Raw genomic sequence first — 22,930 nt, 5'->3', positions numbered from 1 at the left:
TATCAGAGATAGAATAGATGTTCACATTCTACTGGAGAAGAACAGTTTGAAAATTCACCAGATTTTGACTAGTGATTAGGAATAAGAATATATTCATTAAACCAGGCATGGTGGTGCACACCTGTGATCCCAGTTACTTTGGGAGGCTGAGGCAAGAGGAAATAGAGTTCAAAGTCCACTTCAGCAACTTTGTGAGGTCCTAAGCAACTTAGCAAGACCCTGTCTCTAAATAAAATATAAAATAGAGCTAGAATATGGCTCAGTGGTTAAGCACCCCTGGGTTCAATCCTCAGTACCAAAAAATGTAATATATTCATCAAAGGCGTTTTGTTATGAGAACGTTTGCTTTAAAAAAGTCTAATTGGAAATGGTAGAACCTGTGAAATTCTTGCAGAATTGATGAACTTTAAATATCAATTCAGAGTTTTATAAAATTTTAAAAAAGAATATTATAACATGTTGTAGCTTATCAGCATTTAAAGGGTTTGTGGTTTTTCTTGTATTCTGTGTAAATACCAGATCTATATTTGTGGAAAAGCAAACCTTACTTTAAAAATTAATCTGATTTTCATTTATCTGCTATAAAAATGTATGCCTTGTCCATACTTTATAACTTAGTCCCTTGAGGAACTATAGAGGTTTCTGCCCATAACACCTCCTCTTATCACCTGGTAAGGTGCCAGATAATCTCTTATTAGAATTATAATCTGTAAATTGCTGGTTTCTTGACTTAGGCGACCTCGAGTATCCTCCACAGAAATGAACAAGAAAATGACTGGCCGGAAATTGATCAGACTGTCTCAGATAAAGGAAAAGATGGCAAGTGAGAAACTGGAAGAAATGGACTGGGTAACATTTGGGGTTATAGTGAAGAAAGTCACTCCACAGAGTACTAACAATGTAAGCCATGTTACTGATTTCTGAACTGCTTCATTGAAAACTGATAGTGGAACTTACATTCTTAATTTTTTATTTGTCAATATTTCACTTTGAAATACCTTCTAGTTAACCATCCTTGGGTTGGTGCAAAGGGGAATTATGTAAAGAATGCCCTATTTTAAAAAACTAGTTATACAGGTTTCTTGGGCTTTTTGTTGTCTAAATCATTCTCATTGTATTTGATACATGTCGACATCCGTGTGACGCTGTAATCCTTCCTGTGGAGGAGTGAGGGGCAGGTCATCAGGGAAGCTGAGTTCACAGATCTTTTGGAGATCCCTGTAAATTCAAAGTATCAATCACAAAAGTGCTGAAATCTCTGACCTATGCCAACACAATGTGGTTATCTTTAATTTGGTGGCTATTCCAAAAGATCTCCCAAGTTTCAAAACTGCAGTTGACTGAGGCGTAGTGGGGGAAAGCTCTGAGACTGGCAAGGCAGAAAACCTGGGTTCTAAGCTTTGTTCTCCCTTACAATAGTGGTAGATCCTCAGGTTGACCCTTAATCTTTCTTGAAAGACCTCCATTTCCTTATCCATAAAACAAAGACAGACTTTGGTTATATTGAAAATTCCTTCCAGCTCTAAAATACTGTGATTAATCAAGCTTAACCCATTATTATTTTCCAATTTAGATTTTTCCAACCATGAATTTTTCATAAAATCTGATACTAAGACTGATCTTTAGATTAGTGTACCCTGTTACTATTGGGATAAAAATGAATAAATCTGGTTTTCATTTAATTAAGTTCTTAATTGTTTCACACTGACTATGATGACATTGAAATAGTAGGTGTGAAAGTTTATCTCAGCTCTTCCAAGAAAGGCACTGCATGAACCCATGAAAGAATGATTATAATGTTCATAGTCCAGGCACTAGCTCACCACAGCCTACAACTATACCCATCCTGGGATGCCCCCGTTCAAATTGTTTGAGTCAGTGTTATTCAAACAGTTCTGGCTTTTTTTTTTTTTTTTTTTTTTTTTTTTTTTTTTCCAAATCTGTCTTTGGAGGTTATTCATGTTATAAGTGATCTGCATTTTAAATTGTATTTCTCTAAATATTTAATAATGCTTCCGAAATTTTATAAAGCTCAGCCAGTTTACTTTAACCAGTTTCCCAGGTTTTCAGTTCTTGAATATTTCAATGAAATTGACACAGAGACATTAAAATAGGTTGGAAATCATAATCTAGAGCTTATTATACAATTTATTATCATTAATGTTAATTATGTCAATAATATTAATGGATATTATCACTAATTATTCACCTTTTCTCAAAAGAATGATTCTCCAAAAACACATATTTATTTCAAATTTGCTGTGATATATTTGTTGCTCAATTTAGATTTTTTAGGTGTTCCATAAATGGGACAATGGGCATAATAGATTAAGTGATCCTTTTTTTCTTTTAAGCCAAACAGAGATTTAGTAGCATATAGCAGAACCCTCTTTATTATTGCTAACACTATAATTAATCAGTGATAAATAATAGTTACCAAATTGTTTACATAGTATCAGTTAATATCAGTAAGTTATTAAATGGTAACACTGTAGCTTCTTGTCTTCTTAATGATGCGTGATGAGGGGGACTAGACAGGCGGTGCTGGCCCACTGCATTGGATTAACAGACATTTGATAATTGTATTTTTAGGGTACATTGTATTTATATATTTTCCTACAATAAAACACTTGAACTATTGGGGCCAGTGTCATACACCTGTAATCCCAGCAGCTCTGAAAGCTGAGGTAGGAGGATTGCAAGTTCAAAGCCAACCTTAGTAACTTAGTGAGGCCCTAAGCAACTTAGTGAGACTTGTCTCTAAATAAAATATATAAAAGGGCTGAGAATGTGGCTCAGTAGTTGAGCATCCCTGGGTTCAATCCCTGGTACCAAAAAAAGTGCTTTAGCACTTGAACCATAAAAGAGACAGTGTTACCAACAGTTCAAAAACTATTAAAAATAGAATAAAAATTCTTTCCAGGGGAAAACATTTAGCATCTGGCGACTGAATGATCTTCGTGACCTGACACGATATGTGTCATTATTCTTGTTTGGAGAAGTTCACAAAGGACTCTGGAAAACGGAGCAAGGCACTGTCATAGGATTACTAAATGCTAACCCCATGAAGCCCAAGGATGGTTCAGAGGAGGTAAGAATCTGTCTGTGATTAGATTGAGTGATGGTCTTTACAATTTAGTTGACTTTTATCAAAAATGTTTGTATTGGTCTACCACCAAAAAATGAGTCATGCTTTTATAGTTTTGTCTCCATTATTCTGGTGTTTGTTCATCATCCACCAGTATTCTGAATTTCTACCTACTTCAAAGTGTTTTGTAACAGCTACCTTTGCTACATCTTTTCAAATTAGTTCCAAGGTTCCTGGAGTTTTTTGAACTCTCATGCTCAGGTTTCCTTAGATCCCTTATATAAATTTTCATGGTAGCCTCAAGGAATTTTGCTCCATTAGTTATTACAATCATAGCTGCAGTTTAGAATCAAAGCCTCTTCTCAAGCCATATTAGACTTTTTGATACCATCCTCTGCTTCTCTAATAAATTACAAATCTAGATTCAGTGTGAATAGCACCAAGCAGTTTCTTTACCCTCATCCAAAAAGCTTTGCTTTCTTGTTGTTAGATTAATTTCAGAAGTGAGGGGGGAAAAAGTTATTTCACTCCCTTTTTTCACATAAGAACAGCATCAAATCTTTATGTGTTTGTTAGGAATGTGTTTGGCTATAGATAATAGGAAAATTTCACTGTAGTTTCTTTTTAACAATAAATGGTGGGGTTTGTTTTTGTTTTTCTTACATGATAAAAAATCCAAACATGGGCAGTATAGTAATGTCATGGCCATGACCCTGTGAGTCTCTCTGACTTTCCCCCTTAGTTATGAGATGACTAAAGGTCCAATCATCATTGTGGAGCAGAATACTGTGCCAGGTACCATTCCCAGCAGAGGACTCAAAACACCTTGCCAATTTCTGCTAAAATTTTAGACTAGGCAGGAGGCTTTGCACAAACCTGCCTACCAGAGTTTGAGTCTCTTGATGCAGAATGCTTTCACAAACCAGGCAAAGTAACTTTATTACTCAACAGGTACATCCAAAAATCAGTGGAAGCCCAGGATCTATAGTAAGCTGAGCCCAACAAGACTTGGGAAAACAGGGTGGATGGAATCTTGTCTGCTCAATGCACACCATAGCTAAATTTTCCGAAAGCACTCTACTCTAGACTGTATAACACACTAAGCTCAAGTATTATAGGACATCCTGGTTTAGTTGGGTTGAAGGCAAAATCTAAGCTGTTCAGGACAATTCCTCCTTATATCAGGATCTTGTGTTCCTAATACATTCTGCCTGCGGATTGCAAGCAAGAAGGGAGAGAACTGGGTTTTCCTCCTACAATCATATCACCATTCAAGGCAGCAAATGAAGAGGAAAGGTAAACCAGCCACTATCTCCTACTGGGAAAGCCAGGGCTTTCCTACCAATTCCTGCTTAAGTCTCATTGGCTAAAATGGTCTCATGACCATTGCTATCTATAAGGAATGCTGGGAAAGCAAAGTAGGATCCATTTTCTGAGACTGAGCTTTTGACCAGTCCAAGTTAAAAAACAATTCTGATAGCCAAGAGGAAGGAAGAGATCATTACTGGGAAGAAAGCTGAATGTCTCCTCACTCCCATTTCTAAGTCTCTTCTAGAGCCCCAACTTTAAACTCCTTTGGACCAGCAAAGCCTTAAATCAATGTCAGCAATCCTTGCTACTGAGAGACCCTGCCTTTGTCTGCCTTTAACTCCTACCCTGCCTTTTTTTCTTTAGGTATGCTTATCTATTGATCATCCTCAGAAGGTCTTAATTATGGGTGAAGCTCTTGACTTGGGAACATGTAAAGCCAAGAAGAAGAATGGAGAGCCTTGTACACAGACTGTTAATTTGGTTGGTTTCAATTTGTTGATTTTGATGGTTTCTGCTAGAGAAAAGTGATTGGGATTAGAGTTTTAGGTATTTTAGCTGTAATGATTAAATTGGAACTGAGTTTCCTACTTACCAGGAATAGTCAAAATGAGAAAGTGAAATGTGTGGTTAATAATTTTCAGTTTAAAAAGCTAAGGCAGGGAGGTTTCAACTGCCAACTAAATATAAGAAAGAATTTTAGTGTGCTTTAAATTCTTTGTAGTTCAGAGATCAAACACAATGATGAAACACACCAAGAAACTTATTTTAGCCTATACTCTAATATAACTTACTTATGGCTCTTTTAAGAAAACAAAAATAGCTTTGTTGAGATGTAATTCATATACCATATAGTTCACCCTTTTAAATATGCAGTCAGTAATTTTTTAATGTATTCACAGAATTGTGCAACCATCACTGCTATATATTTTCAGAATACTTTCTTTACTTCAAAAAAAAACCCATACCCATTAGCCCCTGGTAGGTACCTGTCTACTTTCTGTCTCTGCCTTTGCCTATTCTAAGTATTTCATAGAATGCGATCGCAGATTGTGACCTTTTGTGACTGATTTCTTCTGCTTACCACATTTTTAAGTTTCACCCATGTAATATTTATCAACACTTCATTCCTTTTTATGGTTAAATAATATTCCCTTGCATGAACAGACTGCATTTTGTTTATCCATTCTTCAGTTGATTAACATTTGAGTTGTTTCTGTATTTGTCCGATATGAATAATGCTGCTCTAAACATTTAGGGGACTCTGCACATATTCAGTGTTGTGAGGCTGGGAAAGAGACTGTAACTCCCCGCAGCTCCTAAGGCTGCAACCCTAGTCCTCATAGCTGTTCTTCTTTGCAGAATGACTGTGAGTACTGTCAGTATCACATCCAGGCTCAGTACAAGAAGCTCAGTGCAAAGCGAGCTGATTTGCAATCCACCTTCTCCGGAGGTCGTATTCCAAAGAAATTTGCGCGCAAAGGTGCCAGCCTAAAAGAGCGACTGTGTCAAGATGGCTTTTACTACGGAGGAGTTTCTTCTGCATCCTATGCAGCTTCCATGTAAGACATTCTCAGGACTTCTTTGGGGGCAAGGGTTTTGTTTGTTTCCTAAGAGTAAACCCAATGGTTGGGTTTTCTGTAACTGTCATAGGATACTTGTCCAGGTTTTATCTTTCATAGTTTACTGCCTGCAATGTGGTAGACAAGGACTTCTATTCTTAGAGAGGAAAGCATAGAGAAGGGAAGAAAGATTGAGTCATGATCTTTAACATAAAGGTCATTTTTTTAGTTTCTAACACAGATGGTGTAATTTTGTCAGGGCGATTCATATGCCATTAAGAGTACATTCATCATAGTGTAATAGCCCTTGAGTCAGTTCCATCGTGACTATTTGATCAAGCTTGCAGACCTTAGAACCCAATTTTAATTTAGTGAATGCACACTATGAAGTCTCACATAGGGGGTGGGTTGGTGCATGGCCCCTGTTCTAGGGATCTCAGGCTGTCTATAGAGTCCCTGAAGTAGATGGTCAATGGCTCTGTCATCATATTGTATGGAGCACATCTGAAGACATGACAGGTGAGGACTTGGCACAAAGGAGCCTTAGTTGGTTTAACACAAAAACAGTTTTTTTTCCCGATACAACAGAAATCGGGTAAGAGGATTCACGCTTCCTATTTATTTGGAAACATCAAACACATTTTTTGATTTAAAATAACTTCATTTTTTTTCCACACTGCTAAAAAGCAGTATGTGTGCATTATAAATATAAACCAAATTCAACCAAAAGGAGAAAATAAAAGGCATCTATAGGGCTGGGTTTGTGGCTCAGTGGTAGAGCGCTTGCCTAGCACGTGTGAGGCACTGGGTTCGATTCTCAGCACCACATAAAAATAAATAAAATAAAGATCTATCAACAACTAAAAAAAGATTTTTTTTAGAAATAGTCATCTATAATCCTACCACCTAGAAAACAGTTAGTTGTTTGGTATTTATGCACCCAGGTGTTTGGGACTTTCTCTCTTTTTTTTTTTAAGTTTAAGTTTTTGGTAGTATTGAGCCATATTATGCTTATACTTTGCCTTGTAACCCTTTATTTTTTTCATAAAGCAATGTTTTCCTGGCCAAATATTTAATGTCATTATTTTTAATGGTTATCTGCTATTCTTATACTTGGCTCTTTTAAACACTTGGACATTAATGGTGATTCTAATTTATAACATCATAAACTAAGCTGTAGTTACTATCCTCAATTTTACACAAAGCTTAATCATCTTAAGACAAATTCCCAGACTTTTAGAATGTTGACATATTTTGTATTTCTTTTGCTCTTCCAGAATGGCCCCAAGCAAATTTGTAGGTTGCTTCTTGTTTTCCATATAAACCAGTTACACTGCCAGGCCATGGCATTAGTAAAACCAACTTACATGGTGCTTTGAGAAACTTCAACAGTTGGTACTAAATACACTGGATATTTATTTCTCTGACCTCTTTACTCACCAGAACATTGGAGTTAGTGATTTTTCTTTCATGGCGTGACTTGTCATTTCAGTGCTGCGGTTGTTGCTCCTAAGAAGAAGATTCAAACCACTCTAAGTAATCTGGTTGTGAAGGGCGCAGACTTGATCGTTCAGGAAACTCAGCAAAAACTCGGTAACTTAGTTTCTTCATCATACATTTCTTTCTCCAGTTGAAATATGTTGTATTTGGCTTATACTCTTAAGAGATGAATATCCAGCCATCGCCTGTACTTAAGGAATAATATGGCCTAAGCTAAAGGTGTCAAGCCCAGTAACGGGACATTAAGGAAACGGGACATGTTGATCTTAGCTGTGCCTTGGTTTTGTGTACTTTAGGATTTCTTAATGCATCTGGGTCAAACTCTTAATAATCCAGCATTAGAATCAGTAGTTTTAAATTCCAGGGCAACCCTTTTAGTTATCTTTTGTTAAAATACTCCTAAGTCAGAGAATGCCAGCCTACCCTGTACTTTTTGTTCCAGGCCAAGGCCTAACGTGCACCCTTATCTGCCATGCATATCCAAGAATAGTGTATAAAACAACCCCCACAGATATTAGGTGCTTAGTAGTCTAGTTATTACTAGAAATAACATACTTCTGATACCCTTGCAGTCCTAGTCAGATGCTAGAGGTCAAGGACTCTGTATTTTCTCTTGGTATTCCATCTACTTCATTTTAAATAATTAGATTATGAATACAGGGTTTTAAAGGTGACACATCTTGTGACTTGAAGCTATCCAAATTTTGAATTCTTTCTAAAGCTGATGTGTATACATCCCAGGAATACCCCAGAAGGCCTTGTCTTGCTCTGAGGAGTTCAGGGAACTGATGGACCTGCCAACCTTTGGAGCCAGAAACTTAAAACAACACTTAGCCAAAGCCAAGGCTTCAGGTACAGTCAACTCACAGGCTGCAATGTGGGCCTGAGTTCTCTTGGCTCTCTGGGAACCCCTTAAGGTAGGCTTGTGTTTCAGGGATCATGGGAAGCCCAAAACCCGCCATCCAGTCCATCTCGGCATCAGCCCTTCTGAAGCAACAGAAGCAGCAAATGTTAGAGATGAGGAAGAGGAAATCAGAAGAAATCCAGAAACGGTAAGAGGAGCAGATTTAACATTCCCTGTTTAAGTAACTCATCTCAGGAATCCTCTGAATTTCTTAATAGATTTCAAAATGTGACTTCTGATTTTGGTTGGATACATTTTTGTCATAACCAAAGAGCACTGAAGACTCTACATTTCTAACTTAAGCTAACGACTCCTGAGACCAGATATTGTAAATTAGTTAGTGCCACTGTGAAAAAAGAGAAAGGAATGAAGCATAAAGAGGGTTTTTGTAGAAAGGGAAGACATGGTCACCTGTTTGGATCTCATTTTTTGATTTTACCACAATTAGTGAGTAGACTGTTTACTTAGTTATTCAAATAAGTGAGAAAAATGAGGCATTGAAAATGGGGAGTCATTTTAGAAGTAAAAATCAAGTGGAACTAGATAGAAAGGGTGGACAAATCAAAGATTCCTGAACTCGGGTTGTCTGAATAGTGTAAAGAGCCACTTAACATGCACTAAGCAGTCACTCCCTGAATACAGCACCTCATTTGGTCCTCAGTAACCTGACAAGGTTTTTTGGTCCTGGTTTTACTAATGATATAACTAAAGGTTGGAGATTATATGTGACCTAGCTAAGTTTCAGCCTCCTTCCATTCTACTCCAGTGTTTAATCAATCTACTGCCCCAAATCTGATCTGCTAAAAGGTAGGTGGTTACATGGAAAGGAAAATCAGTTAAGAGGAAATTCTTTGGAAAAATAAGAGAAGGGTTTGGTCTTAGGCAGCTTAGTTTGAGATACTGGTACGATATCTACAGAAGTATTTATCATGTGCCTCCAGGTGACATATTTGCACATAAAAATATGTTAGGGTGTGAACCTAGTGTGAAATAAAAACACCTATCAGCTAGAATGCATTACAGTTTGGCGTTTTTCAGGATTTTGCTGGCAAAACAAAACATACCTTTGGGCAGGGCAGTTTGCAAACTAGCTTAAAGCTCACAAGAGTGCTCATTGGTTGTGAAAGAAATACTGCCTGAGATTACCTGGCACTAGTTGTGAGTCTATCACTTGTAAGCAGTGTGATTTTGGGCCTCAGTTTCTTCATCTATAAAATGAAGAGTTTGAACGAGATGATTTTTGAGATTCACTATTTTTAAAAACTCTTAAAACTATGTATAATCACTATGCAGGTTACAGTGCCTCTCTATTAAGGGCTTTCAAATGCATCCTATGTTTTATGTCTTCCAAGTTGAGTGAACTAAAATGCAGAGGGATTCAGTGAGGTCCTGCAAGTCCTAGAACTAACCACAAGCTGGAATTCTGTGTATGAGTTAGCTTCAAAACTGTGGTTTGCAGAGGACAACCCTGGAAAGCCAGTTGATGAAACAGTCATCAGTACCAAAGTGTACAACAATTACAACTTACTCAATGAAAAGTCAATTAATCCAAGTGTTAGAGTTGTTCTTTTGTGTGTGATTTGAATGATTAACCAAGGAAGAGAAATTATTTTACTAACAACTAGTTACCATCTGATGACCTGCCTGGAGCCTCCCAGTCCACTTTGAGTTCTGAAGTTTCCATCTGTGTAAAACCCTCTCTGTGTTTATTTTTGCATGTTTCTTCAAGATTTCTTCAAAACTCCAATGAAGTCCAGAGCCCAGCTGTTCCACGCTCACCTCATCTTCCCACTGTTCAGTCTCCACGAACAGGGGCCAAGTTCCCAGGGCTGGAAGGCACATCAGCTGCACAGGTGCCTAAACTTGGCCGAGGCATCTCAGAAGGGGAAGATGTTCTCTTTTTTGATGAGTCACCACCTCCGAGACCAAAACTGAGTGCACTTGCAGAAGCTAAAAAGGTAACTGGCTTCTGTTTTCTTTAACGTTTGATTTTACATTCCGTAAGATACAGCTTGGGTTTCAAACTATATACTCATGTTCAGGAAGACAGACGCCTAGTGGCTATTTACCAATCATGTTACGTAGAGGAATTTTAAATGATTATGGTATCCACATACCATTCATTTAAGAAAATCAGAACCCTATCTCAACTGTTCTTAATAGGCTGAAGGAAAATACTGCTTTACAGCTAGAGACATTGGTGTTATGGAAAAAATTGGAATTATTAAGGCAAGACTATACCATAGTGGTTTAAAGACTCCTTCTTTAGGGTGAGGTATAGCTCAGTGGTAGAGTGTGTATTTAGATCACACAAGACCCTAGGTTTGATCCCAGCAACCAAAAAAATAAAAAGGAATTCTTCTTTAAATACAGCCTTACACAGAAGTCCAATCTGTCAACAGATGAAAGCAAAATTGCTCTGGCTAAAGTAGGGTTGGGAGAGCACCCAGACCACCAGTAAACTGCCTGATTCCCTTGACTGAACCTCTTTCTGCTTTTCATAGTCACCAGAAATAACCCAATTAAGGGCAGAAGCTCACTCGAAGCCAAAGCCCTCACCTACAATAATGATAACAGTAATACCAATAACAATAGCAGTTGCACATATTGAGTAATATGTTTGCATGCCATGATGGTCCTATGTGCAGGTATGTGCCTTGTCTCGTGTAATCCAGACGACTATAGCCTTATAGGACAGATGCTGTCGTCATCCCCACTTTATCAGTGTAGAAACTGAGACTGAGAAATGAAGTAATTTTCCTCAGTTACATGATACTCAGAGGCTGAACTGAAATCCTGTCTGAATTCTGATTTTAAAACTTCCAAAATGATCATGTGGTCCTCCTTATAGATCTGGAAGCCTACAGTCTATTATATTAAACTATTTGTTTTATTTAAAGAAACTGAAACTTCATTCATCAGTTTATAGATCTGCCTCTACGTTATTAGATTTTAATAATTGTTACTAATTCTAGGTAAGATGAAATGCTTTGCCAATTTCCATCAGAAAATAACCAGACTCCACTGGTTAATAACTGGAAAGGGGAAGGGGTTTCATCTTTAGATTCTTACCTCTCTCTCCCCTCTCTTTTTCTAGTTAGCTGCTATCTCCAAATTAAGGGCAAAAGGCCGAATTCTTACAAAAACGGATCCAAACAACATTACAAGGAAACAAAAGGACCCCCAGAATGTCCTGGAAGTGAAGAATCGTGTAGAAAAGAACAATGCATTTTCTCCTCAAGGTACTATTACTACCCTTTCAAAGTCAGCACGGGGAGAAATATCCCATTTATTAGGAGAATCTTTTAAGTTCTAAACCATACTCGGTACTCTGATACCAAGGGTTTTTTTTTGTTTTGTTTTGTTTTTTGGTGGTGTTGGGGATCAACCCCACAGCCTTGCACATGCTAGGCAAGTGCTCTACCACTAAGCTATGTCCCCAACTCTTTATATTTTAGTGGGGTCTTCCCAGGCTGTCTTGAACTTGTGAGCCTCCTACCTTGGTCTTCTGAGTAACTGGGATTACTGGCATGCACCACTATGCCCAACTGAGGTCGTTTTTTCACTAGTATTTCCCCCGTAAGATTTGCAATTGGAATTGATTTTTTTTTTATAATCACATTAAATTGGAATGAAATTATACACAATTTGAACATTCGGAAGTAGGGTTCCTCATTGCATCTTTGCAGGATCATTAGCATGAAGATTTAATTTGAAGAAATAGAATTCCTTTGTTTTAAATTGCTCTTTATTTTAAAAACTCTGCAGTTGGTAATGCTGTTTTTTAATTGGTTTGTAAGTAGGATTTTTGTTGTTATCTGTTATCATAATCAGCTCCCTGATTATATTATATTAAAGTGAAAGAGATATTCTAATCTGGCGGTCAAGTCTGCCACTGCCCCATATTCTAGGTTCTACTGTTTGGCTCACTCCCTGAGCTTTTCCCAGCTGGTACCAACAGGATTCTCATGGTTGAAAGACCTGATAGGCAGAGTGGGAGGAAGCAGAACATCTGAGTCACACTGGCTTTCTCAGATTTCTCTGTTACACTTAATGTTTTCTTTCTGCTCTAGCTGAGGATGAATTGGAGCCTGCCAGGAAGAAAAGGCGAGAGCAGCTCACTTACCTGGAATCTGAGGAATTTCAGAAAATTCTAAAAGCAAAATCAAAGCACACAGACATCCAGAAGGAGGTAAGAACCCAAAAGATCAGGGAGATATCAGTGTCCTTCAAACCTGAGGTGCTAGTAGCATTAAGAACTATTTCTTTTACATAAGTCAAGAAATAGCTGTGGCAGTTTATTTAGGTTTGTTTTGAAGGGTAGGAATATTTTTAATATATTTTAGCTTTGCCTTTGTCCTTATACTGAAAAATAGCAATTTGTTTATTATTTAAACAGACTTCAATATATAAAATTGTTTCCATGTAGTTATGGCTGTGAGATTATGTGTAAATGGCCCAGTACTCTTTAATATTTTCTGCCTTGCATTATGGAAAGGAATAATTTCCATTCAGATATTTTAATATTGGCATTTCAGATGCTCTAAATCAGTAGATAGCCTCATTATTCCCAAAGACCCTTTTAATCACAAGTACTTTTTTTATTGCTTCTTTATCATAAGATAAAATTCATGGATTATATATATATTACCTATACTTATAATTTCAAAGATATTAGCATAGTATCCTAACTAATATAAAAACATTAAAAAGAGGAAAATGTTTTTCATTGTAAATGCTTGGGTATAGCTTACCCTAGAAGAAATAATGAAGTTGTTAGAGGCTTGAATTTATAAGTGTACATGACACAGCTGGAAATGAGGACTCACATAGCTGGATTTTCTTCTTAAGCACCATGGGCCTATTTCTTTGATAATGTGATTTTTTTTTTTTTTTTTTTTTTTTTTTTTTTCTTAAGCAGTGAATTATCCTGAAAAGCCCTCAGTGTACACAGAAGTTGCCAAGTTGTACTCTAGGAATATTCAGTGTATATGTACAAATAACTTAGGGTTGTATATAAAAGTTAGGTTTAAGGTTATAATTAGGTTTCTCATGCACATGAATGTCCCATAGAATACACAGAAGCCACAAGGGACAAGGAACAATCCTCTGTTGTGCAGGGGACTATTCTGTGCATTGCAAAAAGTATGGCATTGTGTTGCCTGTCAGTGGTGGAGATGGCAATCACAGGAATAACAAAAAAGTACCCCACAGATTCTCCAAATGTCTCTGGGGCTAGTGTTGTTGTTTCCACTTGGTGCTGATACGCCAGATAATCTGCCCTCTTGATTAACAAGTAACAAGACAGTTATAAACCATCTTTCTGCTGGATTTAAAATTAAGGCAGTGGAGATGCCAGAGCCGACTCCTCAAAGCCATAGAGATGAGCCCTTTCCTCAAGGGGCCTCAGACGCTGAACTCTCTTGCCTTGTGCAGCTGTGCCAATTCAAACTGTGCCCACATTCTGCAGTAAACATCTCCCGCTCTCACCCTTACTCCCTGTTGTTCTCAGCACCCAGGAATTCTGCCAAGTGCCAGGCCTGGGGACCAGTACCTAGTAAATGGGACTGTCATCACTGGAGACCTCAAGCATGTTCCCCCTGTAGAAATAACTGCCTGCTGGTGCACACTGGACCTAATGACAGTGTTAATAATGTAGCTGTTTTTATTTGTATTTGGTATTTTACAAATCAAATATTGCCATGGCCCCCCTCCCATTTTAAGAGCTCATTTCGACTTACCTTCATCTTTGGTTTGCCGTTCTTGAGGTACTACCTAGGGTTCTCTAACATTTAGCTTCTCAGTTCTGTTTTGATTGTTATCCCACTGATTTATTATTATTATTATTATCATCCAACTGCCTGAGCACATATTGGAATTTGTACAAATATTCTTGGCTATTTTGTCATTCAGCTGGAGGCTGAGCTGCAGGAATGCTACTTTGAGCCACTGGTGAAAAAAGAACAAATGGAAGAGAAGATGAGAAGCATCCGAGAAGTGAAGTGTCGAGTAGTGACCTGTAAGACGGTGAGTGTGCCCATTTCAACTTTCTACCATTTCTTCTCCTTACTCCTTTCAGGAATCAAAACTAAAGATGAATTATGTAGTACCTCTGATTTGGTTTTGCTGCTTATGAAATTGGAGCGATAATAAGCTAATATTATTTTCATAGATCTTGTAGGAGAAAATGAAAGAACTACCCACCTGCCTTTCTAAATAGATCCCAAGCCTCATTATCCATCATCAGTAGCCTGTAAGGAGTCGAGGACAGACCAGCCTAAGCTGCTGAGAAGTTTACACACTGTACTCCTTTGGCCCTCACTATTGTCCTAATGTCACAGAAGTTATTGGGTACTTCGTGCCTGGCCAGAAACTCAGGTAGCCATTAAGAAAAGTAGCAATCAGTATGAGGGAGAGTCAAGAAATCACTTGATCCACAAAGTGAGAAGATAAGGTGGTGATGTCCCCATTATTGACCAGGGCAGTAAGGGGAAGACACCCTGGACTTGGAGCAGAGGGTGGCTACCCAGTCTCTCCTTAAAAACTCTTCATGAACATGTGGTCTCTTGGTTTGTACAGTGCGCCTACACCCACTTCAAACCTTTGGAGACCTGTGTCAGCGAGCAGCATGACTACCACTGGCATGACGGTGTCAAGAGGTTTTTCAAGTGTCCCTGTGGAAACAGAAGCATCTCCCTTGACAGACTCCCAAAGAAGCACTGCAGGTATGAGCTTTGCTTAGGGTTTTCTGTCCCATGCAGGGCTCCTTAAGTCTTTTAGTGTTCCCACGTGATTCTAAAAGGATCACAGGACCATTATTCTCTGCCATCTTAGCTCCTGGATATCCCTGAGACTAGAATTGTCGACTGGAATCTGTGGGAGGCAGGGATGCTTCCTTTTTACTTCTGTTTCCTCAACACTTAATATGGTGTCTGGCCCATAGTAGGTTCTCAGAAATGTTCATGGAATAAATAAAGTATGTGTAGGTTGGGCTGGGGAATATATGTACTTATTAGGGTCTCGTATATACAATTGGGTTTTTTCTCTCCACTCCAGTGAATCTTTTGTTCATTTAAAATCTCTTTAACACATGAGAAAGTATATGTGTTTTAATGGTCTTTTGTTTGTTTTTGTGTTTACTGTGGTGGGGGCCTCAGATAACAAAGGCAAAGCTGCTGGATCACATACACTGTGGTGCCACCTCTTGGGGGGACTGAGGAATCCTTCTTTCTCCAGCTCTGGTCCATTCACCATCCTCCGTGTCTTATTTACATGTCCTCTTTATTCCCTTCCTCACCCCTCTTCCCATCCCGTAACATCATAATCAATCATGCTCATGTGATTAATGTCATGCTTTTTTTTTTCCTCGTAAAATGTTCTGTTTTTATGCACTTTTATTTTGCATAAATGGCACTGTATTAAATGTCTATTCTTTTCTTTTTCTTTTTTTTTTTTTTTTTTGCGGTTCTGGGGATCGAACCCAGGGCTTTGTGCTTAACAGGCAAGCACTCTACCAACTGAGCTATCTCCCCAGCCTTAAATGTCTCATCTTAATGTCTTCTTTCACTGAGTGTTTTTAGAATACCTCTGTTTGCTCTGTGTATACCTAGTGTGTTCCACCAACTGATGACACTGCTCCATGACCAGTATTCATCACATTTCATCCATGGATTCCCAGATACTTCCAGCACCCGTCACTCACTCCTTAGGTCTACATAGGGTTTTGTGTAGGAGATGCTTTGGGATGTACCCAGGATTAGAACTGACCAGGTAGTATTAGGTCACTCTCTGGAGTGACCAGGCCAGTCTACCCTCCATCAGGCCTACACAAGGATCGTCATATCCCCTTGTCCTTAACATTTCTGCCAGAGTACAAAGTGGCATCCTGATAGATTGTTAAAATTTTATGTATTTGGTTATTGATATCTTTAATATCAGTTCATATGCTTTTCAGTCTTTTTAAATTTCCTCTTCTATAATTTTCTCTTAATATCTCTTATTAATTTTCCTACTGGAGCTTCTTTTTCTTCTTTATTTGTAGATGTGCCTTGGGTATTTAAGATCTTAATCCCATATGGTTTTAATCATTGCAAGTATATTTTTCCCAGACTATTTAAGTTAAATCATTAGGGAATTTTTTTTAACCTTACAGCTTTATAGTTTCATAGTTTTTGTTGTTTTTCTAGTTGTTTTCTTTTTCTCTTACCTTATCCCCACTTTCAAAGTACAAAGATAATTTCCTATGTGTTTTTTTTCTTTTCACATTGCACAGCAAGCCCCATTATCTTTATGTATGTGGGCATATACCTTACCACTGAGTAAATCCATCTTTTCTTTTCCAGTAATTGTGGCCTCTACAAATGGGAACGAGATGGTATGCTAAAGGTAAGTGTATTCATAAGCTTTCTGTACTTTACCAAACTACCTGAAATAATCAACTTAAAAAAGAGGGAAGGTTGATTTCAGCTCAGAGTTTTAGAGATTTGAATCCATAGCTGGATGATCCCATTGCTTTGGACCTGTGGTAAGGTTGCACATCATGGTGAGAGTGCATGACAGAGGAGGCCCATTTACCTCTTGGCTAGGAATGAAAAAGGAGAGGCCTGGGTCCCACAAATCCCTTCAAAGATGCAATCCTAATGACCTAAGACCTCCCATTATGTCCCACCGGTTTAAAAGTTCTGTACCTCTCAGTAGTGCCATGCTGGGAACCAAGCGTTTAACATACAGGCCTTAGGGGGACATAGTAGATCCAAACTGTAGAGGTATATCACTTGAATGTTAATTTGTGACTGATTTTAGTGATCTGGGAAAATAACGTTAAACCATTTCTTATTAAAGTACTCTTATTTTTCTAGGAAAAGACTGGTCCAAAGATAGGAGGAGAAACCCTGTTGCCAAGAGGAGAAGAACATGCCAAATTTCTAAATAGCCTTAAATGACCATAATTTCAGGCATTTTTCCACAACCTGTCTTGCTTTTTGTGGCTCTAGAAAAGCAAGGGACTGGCTCTGTATTGCCCATGCTTCTGATTGACCCCATTAGAAACAAATGCTTATTAATAAGCCCATCAACTTTCCTTAGTTACTTTCCTCCATTGTGTTAATTTGACACCAAATTTAAATTTGACTTAAAAATGGAAAATCAAGATATCATGGTCTCTCCTGTTCTCACTTCAGATGACTGCATTACTGCATTTGCATAAATTTTTGGATTTACTCCTTGGTTACAGTAAATCTTGGAGGACTTTCCTTTGAGTTGATTTAGAGTATTCATGAATGAGCAAGGGAGCGGGTGTAGCTTAGGGTGGGGAACTTACTTGTAGGCCTTGAAAACATTCCTAATGAGATCAGTCTTTTAATCCTGCTTATCAGTGAGTATTAAATGCTTTCACAGACATCCAACAGGTGTTTGGTTTTTTTTAACCTGTCCTTGGTAGTATCTTATGTCATCACAAGGCCATCGGAGCAGGTTAAGTACTCAGTGAGCAAAGTGAGCAGAAGCTGACTGTCCTTTGTGGAGAACTTGTTGTAAAGATTATAATCTTTCCAATAGTTTTTGTTTTTGGTTTTGTTTTCGTTTTATAGGGGTTTTCTGTTTGCATGGTTGGTTTTGGTCTTTTTGTTTGTTTTTGCTATGCCTTTTTCCTTATGGAGGAGAAAAGGTGGCTTTTTAAAAGAAAGTCGCCTTTCATTGAGTTTTTTAATGATGAAATGTTTTCCCTTTCCAAACAACAAAAATAAAATAGAAGTATTTTAGGTAAAAATCATCCAAAATAGCAAAGAAGGAACTTCTGAATGACTGGTGTGGAATTTTCCCCAGAGGGAACCTAAAATATTAAAAGCTTCAGGTTGGACAATTGGTAGCACAGTTGACAGGAAGAGAGTACATGGATTGGGTTTCTGTGGAAAAGCTCATGATAGAAGAAAAGCTTGATGCTGTTTACAGAAGGTTAATTAATGTCTAATGACATTTGCTTGTTTGTCTTAATCTGGAGCATAGATTTATTTGCCTAGGTATGTCACTGATAGCAACTCATCAGAGCTTCTGCTCTGCCAGGAAGGTAGGCATTTCTGATCCATATCAATATTTGGGAAGAATTGATGATGTAATTTTTTTTTTTTTTTTTTTTTTTTTTGAGCTGCTGGGAATTGAACCCAGGGCCTTGTTCATGCATGCAAGGCAAGCACTGTACCAACTGAGCTATAATATCCCTAGCCCTGGTGACATCTAAAGAAAAGAACTAAGTGGCATGAAAGGTAGAAAAGATCAGTTAGTTTATTAGGTTGACAGCAATTTGTGAAAAAGGTATAGAAATTTCAAAAATTAAAAGTATGGTTACACTGTTGGACTCTCCTCAACTAGGAACATGTCACTGTGCATGCAAGTCATCACAAAAGCACTACAAAAATTGATTTAGAGACTGCAAATCAAATTAGGTGAATTTGCAAATATGGAACCACAAATAACCAATGAGTATTTAGTATTTCCCCAAACAGGACCAGATTGGGTGTACTCCATTTTGCAGATTAGAAGTTGATTAATTAATTTGGAAATAAGGGCTGAGACTTATTTGAACCAAGTTTAGTAAGTTTTCCTAAGCAAAGACTCTGCTAATGATATTTTTAAAATCAACTATATTAAGGTATAAATTTCATACAGTAAAAGACACACATCTTAGGTGTATATTTGGAAAATTTGTCCAAATGTTTACACTCATGTAACCACACCACAGACATGATGCAAGATGTTGCCTTCCCCCACAAAAGGTGGCCTTAAACCCTTACTAGTCAATCTGCACCCCAGCCCCTGCCTATCACTCCTCTCTCATATTATTATAGATTTATCTTCTAGTTTCAGATAGATGGAATTATATAGGACATACTTTTGTGTCTGGCTTTTTTCACTAGGCATAATATTTTTAAATTTATCTACATCATAGGGTGTTATCAATAGTTTTTATCTTTTTATTGCTGACTGTCCTGTAAGTGGTTTACCTATTCACTTGTTGATGGACATTGGGTTGGATTGTCCCCAGTTTGGGGCTGTTATGAATAATGCTACTAAAATTATTCCAGTAGAAATATTTCTGTGGATACATTTTTGTGTCTCAGGTAAACACCTAGGAGTGGAATTTCTGGGTCATATGGGAAGCTTCATAAGAAACTGCTAAGTTATTTGCCAAAGTAGTTGTACCATTTTATACACCAACTAGTAATGTGCAAGGATTTGCTTCACAGCCCCAATACCTGATGTTATCCGTCTTTTTAGCCTTCCTCATGGGTGTGTAGTGGTATCTTATTATGGTGTGGTTTGCATTTTCCTGGAAATGCAAATAAATAAAATAATGCTGTTTTATTTGATCATCTTTTCTTTTCATGTACTGTATATTCATATGTCTTTTTTTTTTTTTTTTTTTTTTTTTTTTAAACCAGGGCCACTTAACCCTTGAGCTACATCCCTAGCCTTTTTATTTTTATATTTTGAGACAGGGTCTCACTGAGTTGCTTAGGGCCTCACTAAGTTGCTAAGACTGGTTTTGAACGTTCAGTCCTCCTACCTCAGCTTTCCAAGCTGCTGGGACTACAGGCATTTGCCACCACACCCAACCTCGTATGTCTTTATGACTTATGTCTGTTCATCCATTAATTTTTTTTTTAATTATTGAATTGAGATATATTCTGGATATAAGTGCTTTCTTTCACCATTAAGTATCATGAAAGTATTTTGAATAATGTTGTTCAGAAGATCTATGGATAATAGTGTGGTTTTAATCTTCTCATAATTCCCTAGACTGACGTTATCAGCTGAGCACAAGTGGACTTGACCTTGAGAGAGGACAATTCAAGTCCTAGGTCTGGTAAATTCCTGGGTTTGTGATGCTGGCTTTATTTTTTACATAATTACCAATATATCAAAATGGAAGAAATATCTAGTTGTATGTTATTTAGTACTGTGTTAGTCAGCTTTCTATCATTATAACAAATACCTGGGATAGTCAATTCATAAAGAAGGGTTTATTTTGGCTCCGAGTTTTGGAGGTTGGTTGGCCCCATTGCTTTTGGGCCTGTGGCAAGGCAGTGTATGATGTTGGGATTGCATGATGGAGCCAAACCTCACTGTGGCTGAGAAGCAAAAAAAAGGAGGAGATCAGAGTCCCACAGTCCTTTTCAACAACAGAACCCCAATGACCCAAGACCTCCCACTACCTCCATCTCTGAAAATTGTCACCTCCCAGTCTCACCAGGCTGGGAACCAAGTCTTTAACACATGGACCATTGGAGGACAGTCAAGATCCAAACTATGACAAGTACTTGTTCATGTGTTAAAGGCATAAGAAAGGTTGTCCTCACTAACAGTTGTACTATTTTATTTTTTTCCAATAATGATTGTGGAGAACAATCTCATGGTATAATTTGAATGTTTATCATGTAATTCAGTTTACAAAATATTAAATATCTTGCCTCTTGGTGCCACAATTCTGCTAAGTGCATATTAAATGATGAGTCATGAGCTGATAACATCATAAGCTTGCTGGATATGGGGTGCACACCTAATCCCAGCTTCTGGGAAGGCTGATGTAGGAGGATTGCAAGTTCAAAGTCAATCTCAGCAACTTAGCAAGACCTTGTCTCAAAATAACTTAGAAAGGATTGGGGCGATAGCTCAGTGATAAAGTACTTGTGTAGCATGTGTGAAACCCTGAGTTCGATCCCCAGTATTACCAAAAAAAAAAAAAAGAAAAAAAAAAGTCATTTATCTATTTATTTATTTATTTATTTTTGGCAAGGTCAGTGCCTCATAGTAATGAGATTACTGTTTTCATTTTTATTTGAGGAAAAAACACAGGGGTCTACACAGAATCACTAGTGTAATATTTAAGACCCAAAAGTATTATGGTGTCTAAATTAATGAGGAGTTGCCTAGAAAAATGTTCACCTTAGTTTTCCTATTAAATCATATTTAATAGGATTCCCCACCTATTAAATATTAAATCATATTTAATAGGATTCCCCAGCCATATTCCCCACCTCAGAAAAAAAAATTTCTGTTCCTGTAGGAAGCTTTTTAAGAAAGTGTTTTTGAAAACTACTTAACTATAAATTAACTATACCATCTTTTTTATATGACCAAAAAAATGGTTCAATAGGTAAAGTAGGCATTCCTGGGCAAAAATTAATTTTAATTTTTAAAACAAAAACAAAAAAGTTTTCTACAAATGCTTAGATGTGCACAGATCACCTGCAGGATCCTCAAGATGTGGGAATAATGGTTTCTTTTGGAGACAGGAGGGACTATGTTCCTAATATGTTCCTTCTCTGTCCCTGTAAGTTTGAAAGCATATATGTAGATTACCTGTTCGTGTGTGTGTGTGTGTGTGTGTGTGTGTGTGTGTATATGTGTGTGGTGTACTGGGGAATCGAACCCAAGGGCCACACACATGCTAGGTATTCAAACTTTAATTTGAAAAATAAAAAGGTAATGTGGAAAGGGGCAAAGCTTGCCAGCAGTGACAAACCTCCCAAGATAACATGCCTCTCACAAAGGCTCTCCTGCAGCCTCTGCAGATTAAACTCGAGGAAAGCACTTGGCACAGAGCCCCATTCCCACTCCATGATGTGAAAGACCCAGAACACTCTAAGATCACCAGTCTTCAGCCACACAAAGAATAGTTTTGTGTGTTGTCTGTTCTGCTGTCCTCTGCCAACCCATGGAGGAAAAGCCAGGCTTATTGGAGGTTGCCCCTTCAGGCGGAAGCAGCACCCAAAGCACCCTGAGTTGAGATGAGCAGGAAACCATCTCAATAGGCATATTTGGGATGGAAAACTTTCAAGAGCATGAGAACATGATTGAAAATGAATTAGAAATGAACCTTTCTGATAACTGAATGAAACTGAGAAAAAGCACCTAGCAAGATTTCAAGAACTAAAAGTCATTCTGGGACTCACAAAAATGACCATCTCCTTTCAAAAAATCTAAATAAGTAAAGGCATATGATAAGAAGTTACAAAATTTCCCCTGAACTACACATACATATACACACACACACAGTTTGTTTTCAGTTCTGGGAATCAAACCCAAGGCCTTCAGAATGCTAAGCATGCAGTCTACTGAGCTACAGAACATTAAGGGGGGTGGGGGAACCCTGCAAAATGTGATAAAAAAATTAATGACAATTTTAATCTTTAACAAATTTGTTTTCAACCACTTACCGGGAAGCCCTTAAGAATGAAGGATAGTAGTGAAAGAAAGAAGAGTAAGCAAAAGAATGTCCAAAGGCCACACTTTTGACAAGGTCAGTGTCCAAAAATACAAATTGCTGTTATTAATTTCCTATTAAATGTGCTGCTCAAATTCCTGGTCATGTTACCTTTGGCTTCCTTCCCCCAGCCAAGGAAATGACTTCCCTTGGATTTTAGCAAAGGAATTCTTGGCCAAATTTGAAACCCCTGAAGTATAATGGAATCCTTGTTAGGGATGGGAGTGAACAAGGTAATCAAATTCTTATTTAGCCCCTTTCTGCTAGAACTCTTTATTTAGAGCCAACATGCCAAGCTTGGCCATTGA

At 37.8% G+C, this 22,930-nt stretch overlaps 1 protein-coding gene across 2 annotated transcripts in view; it reads left to right on the top strand.

The window, feature by feature from the left end:
• Window positions 1-17,650, top strand: part of Mcm10 (minichromosome maintenance 10 replication initiation factor) — a 28,073-nt gene extending 10,423 nt beyond the window's left edge. For both annotated transcript variants that reach the window (XM_047521040.1, XM_047521041.1), the window contains exons 7-20: window positions 735-900; window positions 2,924-3,091; window positions 4,763-4,879; window positions 5,759-5,958; window positions 7,451-7,551; window positions 8,200-8,310; window positions 8,393-8,510; window positions 10,092-10,320; window positions 11,460-11,604; window positions 12,436-12,554; window positions 14,276-14,389; window positions 14,942-15,087; window positions 16,705-16,747; window positions 17,221-17,650. In XM_047521040.1, the coding sequence (XP_047376996.1) occupies window positions 735-900; window positions 2,924-3,091; window positions 4,763-4,879; window positions 5,759-5,958; window positions 7,451-7,551; window positions 8,200-8,310; window positions 8,393-8,510; window positions 10,092-10,320; window positions 11,460-11,604; window positions 12,436-12,554; window positions 14,276-14,389; window positions 14,942-15,087; window positions 16,705-16,747; window positions 17,221-17,304 (1,861 nt within the window). In that variant the 3' untranslated portion in view covers window positions 17,305-17,650. The remainder of the gene's footprint in view (window positions 1-734; window positions 901-2,923; window positions 3,092-4,762; window positions 4,880-5,758; window positions 5,959-7,450; window positions 7,552-8,199; window positions 8,311-8,392; window positions 8,511-10,091; window positions 10,321-11,459; window positions 11,605-12,435; window positions 12,555-14,275; window positions 14,390-14,941; window positions 15,088-16,704; window positions 16,748-17,220) is intronic.
• Window positions 17,651-22,930: the final 5,280 nt, after the last annotated feature.

Source organism: Sciurus carolinensis, chromosome 12, assembly GCF_902686445.1.
Source record: "Sciurus carolinensis chromosome 12, mSciCar1.2, whole genome shotgun sequence".
Classification (NCBI taxonomy): domain Eukaryota; kingdom Metazoa; phylum Chordata; class Mammalia; order Rodentia; family Sciuridae; genus Sciurus; species Sciurus carolinensis.
Note: the sequence above shows the minus strand (reverse complement) of the source record. Positions and strands in the feature narration are given on the sequence as shown.